The sequence below is a fragment of the Spea bombifrons genome, chromosome 3 (genome assembly GCF_027358695.1).
Source record: "Spea bombifrons isolate aSpeBom1 chromosome 3, aSpeBom1.2.pri, whole genome shotgun sequence".
NCBI lineage: Eukaryota > Metazoa > Chordata > Amphibia > Anura > Pelobatidae > Spea > Spea bombifrons.
Genome location: NC_071089.1, coordinates 980,461 through 994,235, shown reverse-complemented (window position 1 = coordinate 994,235; position 13,775 = coordinate 980,461). Strand labels below are relative to the sequence as shown.

At 47.6% G+C, this 13,775-nt stretch overlaps 1 protein-coding gene across 9 annotated transcripts in view; it reads left to right on the top strand.

Moving 5' to 3' along the window:
• The first annotated feature begins 6,272 nt into the window (after nucleotides 1-6,272).
• The window catches only part of VEGFA (vascular endothelial growth factor A), a 34,975-nt gene continuing 27,472 nt past the window's right edge, over nucleotides 6,273-13,775 (top strand). For 3 of the 9 annotated variants that reach the window (XM_053458729.1, XM_053458725.1, XM_053458724.1), the window contains exon 1: nucleotides 6,277-6,833. In XM_053458729.1, the coding sequence (XP_053314704.1) occupies nucleotides 6,768-6,833 (66 nt within the window). In that variant the 5' untranslated portion in view covers nucleotides 6,277-6,767. Of the gene's footprint in view, nucleotides 6,834-13,775 lie in introns of all 9 variants that reach the window. The other 6 variants (XM_053458722.1, XM_053458721.1, XM_053458723.1 and 3 more) reach the window with 5 other exon arrangements.

Genomic DNA, 13,775 nt, shown 5'->3' with positions numbered 1-13,775 from the left:
GCACGTGATTATCTGATGACTTCTAAAGATCTTTAACTGATAACAGAACAAACAGCGCTTTGCTCTGGAATTACCCTTATGGCTCAGTACTGTCCCTCGTATTCCAGGCGAGGATTGCATTGAAATCAGCGGGGCCCTGAGCAACGCGGACGGATCTGCTGGTATCCATCGGGTGCCAAGCGTGCGGGGTAATAGTGAGGTGCCACATGCTGTCAGCTGTGTAATACCTGGGTGGAATTCATTAGCACTATACTGGGATTTATGCTATAAATTTACATGCGCTGTTAATAAAAAGCCCGGTACAGCTCTAATGGAGTAGTAGTTTCCAAATGCCTGCCGGCCTCCATCCCAGGCCAGTGGTGTGTGGCTGCCAGCCGGATGCGTGTCGGTGTGCGGTCTGCTAGCCCCTATGCCCATGGGGCGTGCCCATGCCTGGGAGCATCCAGGAGCCAGCCCTTTTTGGATGGAGATGGGCGGTCTCGCTGATGTCATTGGACGGTCCTGCAGCGCGCGTGCGTGGCTAGCGCTGAGGTTAACCGGGAAGTTGGCAGGGAGTGAAGGAACGCCGCTCCCGCGACCCAAAGAAGCAGAGCTTCATCCCGGAGTCTCCCAGTTATGACAATGTGGGAATACATGGGAATACATACACACATATGTGTCTACGTGCATGTATGACTAACGATATAGAATGGCAATTACTGCAGGGTTTTGTTTTTAATTTATTTTTTCCTTCATTAATTGGGGAATAATAGATATTATTGGCCATCAGAACGTACAGAGAAAATACGATTCCATATCTGTACAGAGATACGAGACCTTATCCAACTTTCAAAAAAAAATTTACAATTAATCTTATGCGCTGTATCTTTAAGCCTTCCTATGATGACATATCATGATGTCACGCACTAAACAAAGACCATTATTCTGTGAACTTCATGTATTTTTTTATGTATTTGTTGGGAAAAATAATTGTAATTCTTTTAAATAAAAAGTAAAGTTAAAAAAAAAAAAGATTTGTCCGTATGCCGTGTGCTTTAGATGGATTTACCTACAACCTTTTCCTTCGTTTAAAGACGCAGTGCCACCTCCGTCCTGGAAATAGCAAATTTATATAAAACATTGGTAATAATGAGAAACTTTGCCCCAGCCGTATTAGCTCGATTTTGAGAATGCCCCGATTGGTTTAAAGGTACGGTTGCCTTAGCAGCAGAAATCTGTCCAATGTTTTTGTACTTTTATGAAATACAAAAAAAAACAATCTGCTCGGATTTCTGGTGGTTCCCAAGGTCTTTTGAGGTGGAAAAATAAGGGAGAAAAACACAAAGTGATAAAAATCTGTGTAATGAGCATTGTTATCTGCAGCTGGTTCACTATAATTCTCCTGACCCCGAGACGTGGATTTCAACCTTTCTCTTAAAGGGATCCTACCATGAAAAATACTTTTTTGTTTTTTTGTATATTTTGTTTGCGTTACCTTTATTTATAAAGCGCCCACAGATGCCGTAGCGTTGTCACAATACGGGGAGAGTGAAAATTACCGATAACAATAAAATGAAATTGATAATAATATTACCGGAGGGCCCCGCTCCTGAGATCTCACAATGCCAGGGTTAATCCGTGGCACAGCTTAAATTTCACTTTATGGCTTTGCCTGTGCAGAGATTTTACGGAGTCAGAAAGAGACTCTTGAAGAATGACATTGCTGATGAAATTCCAGTCAGTAAAGTGGAAAGGACTCCCTCCTGGGCGCTCTAATATCTTCATGTATACGACCCCATATGTCTGCCTGGATAATCTGCTGTCATCTCGTTCCCAGCGGCTGAGAGTGATAACTTAAAACATGTCAAAGGATTTAAAGCAGAAACACCTACTTCAAAGGCCGGGGCATTACCCCTCGTCAACAGCTTCCCTCCGCCAGCCGATAACGCTCTCCCGCAATAAAACAGTTTATAGATAATAACAATGTTTGAATCGATTGGACCTTCCCAAAATAATATCAGTAATAATATAATAATTACAACAATAAAGTGCGCCATAAAGTACAATAGTGTCTGGAGTGCATATTTTTATTGACTTTTCATGTTATTTATCAGGAGGCCTTTCTGTAGGAGGAGTGCATTGGTACGCCGCAAACCACGGATACCGGATTGGGGATTGGCAGAAAGGGGCACTATGGCAGCCAGCAGCGCTTACTATGCTTATAGCTGCATACCTCCCAACAGTCCTGATTTTCATGGGCCAGTCCTAATTGTCAGGCGCGGTTTCACATGGCTGCCCCACTGTCCCTCTTTTGCGGGCAGTAGGCATCATGGGCTGGCTGAGGAGATCCTCTGACCAGCCCAGGGAGGTGAAACCAACGGAGGTCTGTTTTATGCCAGCACGGCCGCCATTGCAACTCCCATGTGACACCGGCCATGCCCTCTTCTGGCTCTGGCGCCACCCACTTCTATCCTTACCACATCCTTACCACACCCCCAGCACAGACAGCTGAAGGAGGGTACGTAGCTGCGACTATAATCCCACCGCAAGAAGTGATGCCGGTTAATTTACAGATTGGATTTGTGATGGAATTTACCGCAAACGGATTTACCGCGAGGTAAACTAACAGGAAAAGTGATGGAATCCGAATTAGAATTCCTCTGAGCAGGAAGTTAATGAAATGCTTGATAATAAAAACATTCCCTGACGTGACCTCACGATGGATTCCCGCACGATGACAACCGCCATACCTGGGTTTGACCCAGAGAGCTCCTGAAGAAGCACGGTGTCTCCGGGTCAACACCCGAATCCCCCCGCATTTCACCTTTAAATGGGCGGGAACGCCCTCGACGTCAGCGGGAATGAGGGCAGGCTCCGGAGGCCAGAAGTTCCCAGGGATGCTGCCAGCAGCGACCGTAGTTTTACTGCTCCTGTCTCACGCACAAAGCCGCAAAGCAAAGCGGAAAGCTGAAGACTGGGGCACCGCTTTCAGTAACATATCATCCCTGATCTAGTGTCATATATGTTCTAGAATTTACTTTTTCTGGATACATTGTGTTCTGCCCAAGTACCAGAAATAAGCTTTTTTTCCCTAAACGGTCTCTTTCCCATGATGCCCGGTTTAGGATTGTTCAGTTTGATGGATCTTTCTTAATATCTCTGGAACAAAGTGTTTGATTTTATCAAACAAAGAACTAGCAAAATAAATAAATTTTGGGCAAAGTGATTGTGAATAGCACATCTGACATGCTGGATCTAACAGTATAAACACCTGATCAAATGAGGATCTTTTCTCTTAAAATATTTAGAGGCTAGCCCCCCTAAATGCAAAATATCTGGAACCAGGTTAGATCTCAAGAAAGAAATGGCTGATTTTATCAAATTTTGGGCAAATGAATGACGAGGGGGCTGACCAGCACCATGAACATTGTTTCATGTATATTAAAAGAACACTTCATTTTAATTTGGGGGGCTACCCCATGCCTCGTACCTCTTCGAGAATATAACCTGAAGTTCCTGGCGCCACCTGCTGGTTGAACAGAAATGCTTAGTTTTTACTTTGGATCCAGTGGTTCTGGGATTATCTGAGTTTCCGATGTATAAGTATGTATTATTGTGTCTATATTTGGGTCCACTTGTAGGTATCATACGGTTAATGTAACTTAGTGTTACTATGCAGATGGAGTATTGAGCCAGGGGGGGGGGTGTTCTATCTCCCCATACGCCCTGGTGCTCTCAGTAGGGAGCCTGGTGGTTGTTCTTCTGTTTGTCCTGGGTTCTCTCCTGAAAGCCCAGATTCTCTGGTTGGAGTTTCCGTGGTTGAGGAACCCATAAAACGTAGGACGTAAAGTAAAATATGATACCTGAAGACATTTTCCTGAGATCTGGGCCCATGAATAGTCCTCCTCTCGGTGACTCTGGATCTTGCACAGGCGTTAGACTTATCCCAGGCTCTTTGGTCTTCTGTAGAGGTCACAGTGAAAGTACATGTTTCTCAGGAACCGGACGGAATATACGGTCACGTTGTCCCTCGGAGCACGTCGGACGTGTAATCACGCTTCCCCCGTGGTATGAGATTTACTCACATGCAGTAAAAGTCCGGCTCCGTGAGTCAATCCAAAGTTTATTATTAGTTGGTTAAAGCAAATGCATAGATCAAATAGTCACCAATCAGTGCGGTGCATCCATGTATACCTCAAAGCTCGCCGTTCAGTGTCCCGCACCAATACGTGTGTAACGGGTGTCACATGGTAACGTTCTATACGGAAACCTGGCGGCTCCGGCTGAAACAAGGAGATCTGGTGTGCGAAATCCCTGCCCTACGTTCGGCTCAACGTATGCAAATGAGGGGTCTTAATCTGCTGGTTGGTGGGGGTGGTCCGTATAAATATTGATGGCTACGTAAGTAAAAGTTTCCTTGCTTTGACAGAACCTTAGATAATTGAATAGTCTCCGGTGATCAATCTACCTTGTCTCAGCAGGAAGCTGCTCAAGGGCACAGAAGGAAGTCCAGTGTGCGCAGAAGAATTGCCTCCCCATCGGCCCTTAAAGTCTTTTAAGATAAAATTGGTGTTTGGATCAATATTTGTGAATATCACGTCTGTATTAATCAGATGAAAGAAATCTCTGCTTTAGCTTTAATTATCTTCTCCAGATTTCAGAATAACCTTTGGAATCTCGACCAGGAAAACAATCTTTTTTTTTTTTCCGAGGAAATCTTTAATAAACGTAAAAAGCTGATTCACGGCTGCGTGTTCCTATAATAACAGAGGGGATCGTGTCGAATCATTAGCAAAAGGAAACGCCGGCTTTCTCAGGGGGTTATTATTCACACCAATAAGGAGAGGATACACATCTGGCTTTGGTGATAAACGGCGTGAAGGGCGGCTGTTTATTTGGACCTTGCTCTGGTCTTTTAACCCGACAATCAGGCCCAAGTAGTGAAAAACACAGATTTAGGGCGCTCCTCCGCTGTCCAGCAGGGGGACCCACAGAGCCATATATCGCAAGCAGTATTTCGGATCCAGGGATATTAGTCCAAGGGCAGAAAGGCTTGGACTGTCTGACTGCTGTGAGCTCTAACTCCCAGGATGCTCAGCCAACCCAAATACTTATCCTTGGTTTGTACACAGATACGGGATCTGATATAACATGAACAGACAGAATTAGAGACAGGCAGTGTAGGCCTCTCTGTGCTCGTAGACGTGACACTCTGTACCTGCGCCCCTAGGCCGTAAATCCTGTACATGGGGGGGGCTCCAGAAAGCTAAAGCCACAGGAGAGATTAAGCCAATGGTTCACGGGGCAACAGGAGGGGGTATGGTTATATTAGGGTATAAATATGGCTTATACTTTATGGATTGGGGTGATTTATTGCTATGAACACATTTTTGTGGCAAAAGAGCTAGAAGCGGGTTATTACCAGGCAGTGTACAGCGGCAGAGAGGGGCAGCGGCAGAGAGGTGCAGCGGCAGAGCGGGGCAGCGGCCACTTTTCGCTGTCCTGTTTACTGCCCTGGTCCAATGATGACCCCCTACAGTGACAGGGTGACCCCGCTGGCATTGTATGGATGAACCAGCACTGACCACACATAACATTGTGAAACATCTTCTGCTGTTGTGCAAATAGCAGGGCAGCTTCCTGAGCGCGGGGCGTCTGTCTAATGACAGCTCGGGTTATATTGCACTCTGACTGTAAGCTCTGCGGGCAAGGGGCTAGTTAACTGCTGCCAGCGCCTGTTCCACAGAATGGTGATGATATAAATGATTGTATGTGTGAACTCATCAATCTGCGGTCCGATTATTTCTCGGTTTATTCCGCCCCTCTTATTCGGTTAGAGACGCCGCATACTTTCCACTCATCTTCATAAAAATGTAGGATAAAGTTTCCGACGTCTCTGTGAATGAAGCCAAAGGGGAACCCGCGGTGAGTCGGTTTGATAACATAAATCACGTGCGCTGATTCACGCTCAGCGCTACGATGCGTTTCTCCTAAATTCTGCCTATTAACCCTGCGTGCACCCCCAAGGCACCGCACGCCCATCGGCCCCCGCCAGGGGGAATCCAGAGAGGGCCACCACGCATACAATGTGTTTATGCCCCGAGCACGGGGTCTGCGGGTGCCGATCGTGGCCCCTGCAGCAGCGCATGTATCGCTGGAGAAGCTGGAGCCGTTTCTCTGCGCTGCAATTGCTGATACTTTTTATTGATTTAGTGGAAAAGAGAGAGGGAGGAGAGAGGGAGGAGAGCGGGGAGGAGAGGGCTGGCTCACGCAGGCATCAGGCACAGAGGCACAGAGACAGCACAGCAGAAGGACAGCAGTGCTCAGTGAGTGCAAGCCGCAGACTCCACTCACACGCAACGAGTGCCAGAGGTGGACTTTCTCCCGGCTTATGGTGGATTTCTCAGCGGAGGGGCCCCTGCTGCACTCAGCCCAAAGCATTGACCGCCCCGGTGCCGGGTTCCCCGCAGACGCCCGCGATGGATTGAAAAGTTTTGCTGCCTAAACTTTCTCCGGGGATCTGTTACAGCCTGTTACCTGCTCGCAGTTCTTGGGGAGGGGGGACGTTGGATTTGGGGCTCGTGTTTGCGCATGGTTCTGGCCGCCCTGTGATCGGGGGCTGGTGATTATGGAGTGTGCCTGACCCCAGCTACTTGGGGAGAGCAGATCTGAAGTTTAAAGATCCAGAGGGGATTGGGGACACCTCCCTAGAGCCCTCTCTGGAGCTCCCAGCAAAGCCAATTCGGAATATCTCATCGCTCGGACCCCTGCGGTTGGGACTTGGAACCATGAACTTTATAATCTCGTGGATCAAGTGGAGCTTGGCTGTAGTGGTTTATCTGAGCTCTGCCCAGGTAAGAGGGGCAGGAGATCACACCACCCTGGGAGGGGGTGGAGAACACGGGGCACTTACTGACCAGTCCCCACAAGCCCCCTAACAATAGAACTTGGTGTTGGGGGTCCGTGACCTCGCTGAAGGGGTGTGACAGCTCAGGGGGGCGTGTTGTGGGGGCACATGGGATTCCTCCAGGGGGTAAAAGATCAAATAGAGGGGAAGCCCCGGTGGAAGGAGAGAGGGAGCTGGGACTGAATGGGGAAAGACGGGGTTAGATGTGTGTATAACGGGGCATCGGCCAAAGTGCCCCCCCTGGGAGGCAGAGGGGGTATTAGAAGTGTGGATTTTGGAGAGAGTTGCGGAATTGCCCCGATATTTAGATAGAAACTCTCACGGAGGTCCGGTTAGGTTTTGTAATTGCTGTGGGGAGGTGAAATGCCAGCTCTTGTGTCCAGGAGTGGCTCACGTCCTGCTGACTGCCTGTCACACCGAGCGGCTATGATTTATTCCCGGCTTCTTCTGTCTTTAGGATTATTTTTATTCTTATTACTGTTATTATTATTGTTATTACTATTATTATTATTGTTACTATTATTATTACTATTATTATTACTATTTTTGTTACTATTATTATTGTTGTGGCCCCAGGGATTTTTAACCCTTTCCTTGTGTGTTTCGAGCAATGACTGCTATGTTACAATTTGTCTTTGTTTAAAGTACCAGCGTAGTCTGCGGCGCAGTCCCTCGTTCGGCGTTTAGATCGCGTGATCGCCCGTCGCCGGGGTCACTCGGGTTGCCGCTAATTGTCCCGGGGCGCTTGTAAAAGAAATGTCATTTTCTCCCTCATTATCCATCTGAAGACAAAGGGGGGAAACAGCTGGGAGTATCGCGGCGTGCGGGGGGCCGAGGCTGCTCCGCCAGATACATTGTGTCTTTTTCTTTTTTATATATGTGTCCTCTGCATGCTGTAGCGCGTTTAACCCTTTATAAGCCAGAGGCAGCAGCGTAATTCATGCTGAGATTGTTAGGGGGGGGGATCCGCGACTCCATGAATGTTGTCAAAATGGTGTTCCAAAATTAGGCTTAATGCCTTCAAATCTCCCCTGTAAGTGGCATTTACCCCCAACCCCCCCACGGGGCTCTCTAACTACCCCAGCCTCTAAAAACCTGAAAACTGCCAGCTGGCCAGAAACACGTGGAGACGGGAAACTTTGGATCTTTTTTTTCTTGGTGGGGGTTCTGACATGTCTGAATATCAGCCGGATATCGGCACGGATCGGTCCGTTCTCTGCGTTCCTCCGCGCCTTCTCAGCACAAAATGCCCTTTTCTTGTAAAATGGAGCATAGAATCGAATTCTAGACCCAAACGGGGCTGCGCTTCCCCGTCCCCGACAGATATTTTATCGTTTGCCGTGCAAAGCATTTAGTTTGCTGCCAACTTCTGTGCTGCGTCTGCTTGAAATTGGGTGATGCAACCAGCCGGGAGAAAGCAGGAGCCGAGAACGTATGCGAGTATCGTGTGATTTTGTTTTTTTTTCTTGGATGAATCTTAAGAAAAGTTCAGATTTTGTAACACATATTGCGGTTTGTTTTTTCCCCACGGTATCTACCAGCTCTACTGGGCTGCAGATGCGGTCAGAGACCCGGTGGGATTTGTATTGAGACATTACATTTTGTTGGGTTACTATTAGGCGGGAAGGAGACGCTTTAAAGACAGAAAAATGTAGAACTGGAGGCAGTCTGTGCGACTTCGGAACGTCTTCTCCTGATCCTTCAAACCTGTCTGTCCTTCCAGCTCTGTCTGGTTAACCCTTTCAGGGTGTGGGGGGGGCAGATTAAGTAACGCGCTTGCGTCTTTGTGTTCGAGAATGAGCAGGTCCCGGCTGCATATATTATTATTGTTAACTCCAGAGTGAGTCTGCACGAGGCTCCTGACCATGTGGGCTTACAATCTATTCCTGTAATAACATGCAAGTGGTTATAATGTAACATCTGATTGCGCCGAGGCCCGGGAGACGCAGGGTTTTTGAGCCTTTATTGCCATAGCTACGCTACGGAGAGGAGCGAGCGTGAGTCGGCGTGTGAGCGGACTGTTAATGGGTCACTTTACAGTTTTCCTAAGGAAGGCACTCAGCCCTTTTTTTTCCGCTGGCTACCCTTTTCATTAATGACGACAGATCAGTAGGCCGGGTTTCAGAATTCCGGCGGGGTGCACGTACACTTTTTTCCAAATGTAAAGCAGCCTTGAGACTGACTGAAGGCTCTAAATCTCTTTCATGTGACCGGCCCCGATCTCCTTTCTTCCTAGCTGTTTTTTTTTCTCGCTCTCCCCCTCTCGCGTTTCACGGCTCTGAGCCGCGGCTTGCAATGTCCTTGAATGTGCTGAGCCTCCTGCTAATGGCTGCGGCGGCTGGGGGCCCGGCAGCCTCCACTCCCCTCTCTGGGCCGCCTTTCCCTCCTTTGCTCTGCCAGCCGGCGGTCGGTCGTTAAGCGAAGGGCCTCTCGTTTATTCCACATGTTGCCTTAATTGTTTTTCCAACTGTTTATGTTTATAATGCGTCCAACTAACGAGGAGAAACAGGGAAAGGCAGCCGGGCAGAGGAGAAAGAAATACACTCAGCCCCCCCCCCAAAAAAAAGCCTAAAATAGAGAAATTCACTTTTTTAAACCCTTTATATGAAAATGTATTAAATATACATTTTTTTGCATGCTTTTTTAGTCAGATTAAGCTGGTTTATCCCAAGTGTTTTTGCTTTATTTTTATGAAACCAGTATAAAGCACGGGGGGGGGTGTTATATACTGGTTATTATGGTGCAGATTTAATAACACTTAACCTGGGTTAACCCTTTGGGACTGGGGCCGGCACGCACCCCAGCTTCAAATTAAGCCAGATCCCCCCCTTTTTTTCCCCGGCAGATACTGGTAATCCTAGCCGAGGAGAATGAGATTTCGTGGAGGGCCGATGGGGGCCGTGGGCAGACCTGCTGGAGGATACATTCTCATGCATTCATTCAGTTTCTGGGGGTAAAGCGGTGGGGAGGCGGGGGCCGTCCGATAAAAGGGAGAGGCAGCAAATTTTGTTAGGTGGAAATATTTAATGGAGAGGGGGGAGGGCGGCTCATTGAACATGTTGGGCTGGCTGTGCCCTTCACAAGGTCACCGGCTTCCTTCTGTAACCTGTTATTTTACCTTTTAAAGGTCCTCGGCAGCGAAGTGTCACATGTGTGACTCCAGATGAACTTTGGTGCACAGTTAACCCTTTGAAAGCCTCGGGGGGGGCACAGTGCGTCGTCCGCAGCGGGCCGCTCCATGTTTTTACACAAATTCCTTGTTTTATGAAGCAGTTAAATAGTCTTTTGGCTGTAAATCTAAATTTTGTGTGTTTTGACTTTAAAGGTTAATTATTCCCATTCTGAAAAAGTAAAATAAGAATAAATGAGAGCCCCACCAGCCCCCCCGTATATCCAGTCTTAGGGAAAATATACGTAAAAAGCCCTTTATTATTCTTCTGCTGAGGGTTTATTTTGTGGTTTTAGCCATTCCTGGGGAATTGATAGGAATCCAGTCCTGCTATTCACGATGTCCGCTTCCCCTGCAGGAAGGTTTCATTAAAGCACCGAGGGACAGATAGAAAACGTGGAGCGGATTCTGGTGTCACTATGCAAAATTCCAACTCTTCCAGGAGTTTAACGGAAATAAAGCAATTTGGGGTCCGTGCCAATATTTAGATTTTCTGTTATGCCTGTTTTTATGACAGCTCATGACTGAAGGGGTTAATGCTGTGCGTCTGCTCGTTGTGTTTGAGGCAAAACGGAAACAGCTAACAAAATGACACAAAACGCGATGACAAGTGTTTAAACTGTGGACAAAAGGAGAGGCAGCGAAACAGTCCAATCAGAGTGAGGGGAGAGGCAGGCTTTGCGATGACATCATACAGCTGGGCACATATTCTCAGCACCCTGTGCACTGTGTGTTCCGTGTAACGGTGTAAGAGCTCAAAAATCTGCACGGTAATGACATCATTAGAACAGTGAATGCAAGTGATGACATCACTGTGTCCTGTATACAAGATGGACTTTATTTCAAAAGGAGGAGAAAAGTTACAACAAGAGACCGGAATCTAACGCTAGAGGATCAGAGACTGAGATGGAATGGAAGGAAGTTTTACTTTACTGAGAGGGTGATAGATAAGTGGAACAGCCTCCCAGCAGAAGTGGTAGAGGGTAATACAGTGAGGGGATTAAACATGCATGGGATAGACATACAGCTCCTGAATCTAAGACGAGACCAACGACTGATTAAGGTTTGAGTCTTTACAGCAGGAAGAACAGGGGACTAGATGGGCCGACGAGGGACCTGCCGGCTGGTTATGGGTTTCTTTTAGGAATCGATGACAGGAGGGACAGACGCAGTAATGACATCATGATCCGGTAAATATGACCTCAGAAGAAGGCAGCAATGACATCATGAGACAGGTGCAGCGAGGTGTGAACGGGAGGGCAGCGGATCCTGTATCAGAGTCGCCGTTATTCTCCTTGTTATTATCGGCCTTTTCTATTGGTTCTTTATTTCTTGTGAATTTCTTAATGCCCCTCCCCCAATACGTGATAAAATGAGGGTTTTTGGCTTTTAAGCCCCCAGTAAATCTGTGGCATGCGTGCATTATGGGGGATAACATGCGCGTTGTTGTTACGCAGATCCCTTAATATCCCTCGACTGAGCGGCTCAGACAAGCCCACGGAGTGTGAAGATCCGGCCGCAGGAGGGTCAAGTGGCCAATTATTTCCGTGACCTGCCACTTCTCGGCTCCGTGTGGAAATTTAACTCTTTGAATGCCATAGCGGTGAGCAATGCTGCTGGCACCTGAAGCCTAATTAGCTTTCCAGTAAAGCTTTGTCAGCAGGACTTCCACGGCTCTGCCGCTGGGGAAAAGGTCACGTCAGACGGCAAAGACTCTGCCGACGGTACGGGCGGGAGTGCTCATCCTCCGCGCCCGTGGTAGGGGCTCGCTGTGCCCTCCGTGGATGGTTGGCATGGACTGAAAGTACAGGGAGGGTACACCCCCTCTTTTGGGTCTCTTTCAAGTCCTTGTCGGAGATCTGTTCGGCCCATTCTAGGAGACACCGGGGAGGAATTCCTGAGCTGACGGTTTTCAGCAGAGGCAGTGTCTAAAAAATCCCGGCATGGATTCCACTCTCCCTGACTACGGACAGGTGCAAGCTGGCCTTGGCCGTCCTGCTTTGACCGACGGCGCACGCTGGCCAACTTAGCAAAACTTCAGCCCGGGGACGGGAAAACCGAAATCGCATTATTTCCCATAATGCCATACATTTCCCAGTTCCCCAGCCGCGGCTTGTGCTTGCTTTGGGAAGCTTTGTGGCAACCGGGTTTGGCTGGGTTAAGGGTTAAAATGTCTAGGTAGTATTTAGAAAAATACTTCATACAGTTTTCTAATTTCTGCTCCATCATTAAGTTTTTAGTCTATAAATAAAGCAAATCAAACATTATTATTATTATTATTGTTTTCTATAGCACCATCAGATTCCGTAGTGCTGTACAACGATAATATACAGAAACAACAGGTGAGGAGGGCCCTGCACCCAGAACTTACAATTTAAATATAATATAAAGAATAATATATTTCTTATATTAAGGTTTAAAACAACAATAAGAAATCCAAAGCTTCCCTTCACAGACCTGCTTGTTGTGGCGGGGAACACAAAAAACAAAATGTCTGCCTCCACGCTGCCTCAGTTTTACTCTTTTATCTCCTTATCTGTATGTCATCATCCAAAAAGCTAGCAAAAAGTGCTTTTCCCCACTGCTTTTCCAGGAGGGTATAATCTTCATCCAACGGAATTTAATTCAGTGTTTGCCCCTCGACCTTCCAGGGGTTAAAACATGTCAGCCTTGGGTGTCTGCAGCTTTTTCGCGCTGATCTTCGACTCTGAGTGCCTCCCTGTGGCTTCCCGGCCCAGCTGGGACTCGAGGGAAATGTTAGCGCAGGAACCTGACAGGATTACCCGAATATTTTTTTATTCTTTCAGATTATTTTTTATATTTTTTTTGGTGATTGGCCAAATGCCAGGGGATCTGTTCAGCTTGTGCTATATAAGCAGGGCTTCCATTGGCCATGCCACTCGCCTGTAACAAGCTCCGGGATTGGGCAGCGGCGTCTGCTGCTTTGGTTTTATTCAGGGTGGTGATTACCAAGGGGCAAGAAGGAGATTTCATTCAGAAATTGCTTCACCCTTTCATTGCCAAACTGGCAACAAAGGATCAGCAAAAGTGTAAGAACGACGCATGCCATTCGGCAGCCAAGCAGAAACCAGTTAGGAGCGAGTACTATGGATCAGTACGATGCAGCCCTCCCGACCCCTTGTGGCACCTCTGTCTTTGTCACCGATCCCTAATTTCCTGGAGGGCTTTATATTCAGGTTGAGGCTGCCATAACCTTAATTCTTAGGGTGTTTATATTTCCAGATTTTCCCTATTATATATATATATACATGTGTGTAAATATTCCTTTCCCTGCGACGCCGTCGTGCCACAGCGTGGATTTAGATCATAATAAATGTTTCCCCGATCCGTATTGACGGCCAGGGCAAGTCATTGGCTAGTGCGTTCTGTCCTGTTGCTATGGGAACAGAAGCAGTCGGCATGGGAAATGGCCCAGATGAAGCATGGAGTCTTGCACCTCTGGTAATCATGGGGGTTAATGGTTTGTGGGTTAACGCCTTAGGTGCCGCACCAGTTGGGTAGCAATGCTTTGGTCAGCTTTCTGGGATCACAAGGGTTAATAGGAAGGTGTCACACGGGTGCTCGTGCCCGGAGCAATAACTTGCGCAAGTCAGCCCCAGGTGGCTCGGGCTGCTGACCGCGGCTCTTGTTTGCGCGCTGCTGCTGGATGAGACTTTGGACCCAGCGAAGCCAACTGTAACCGAGTCAGCAGAGCGCCGG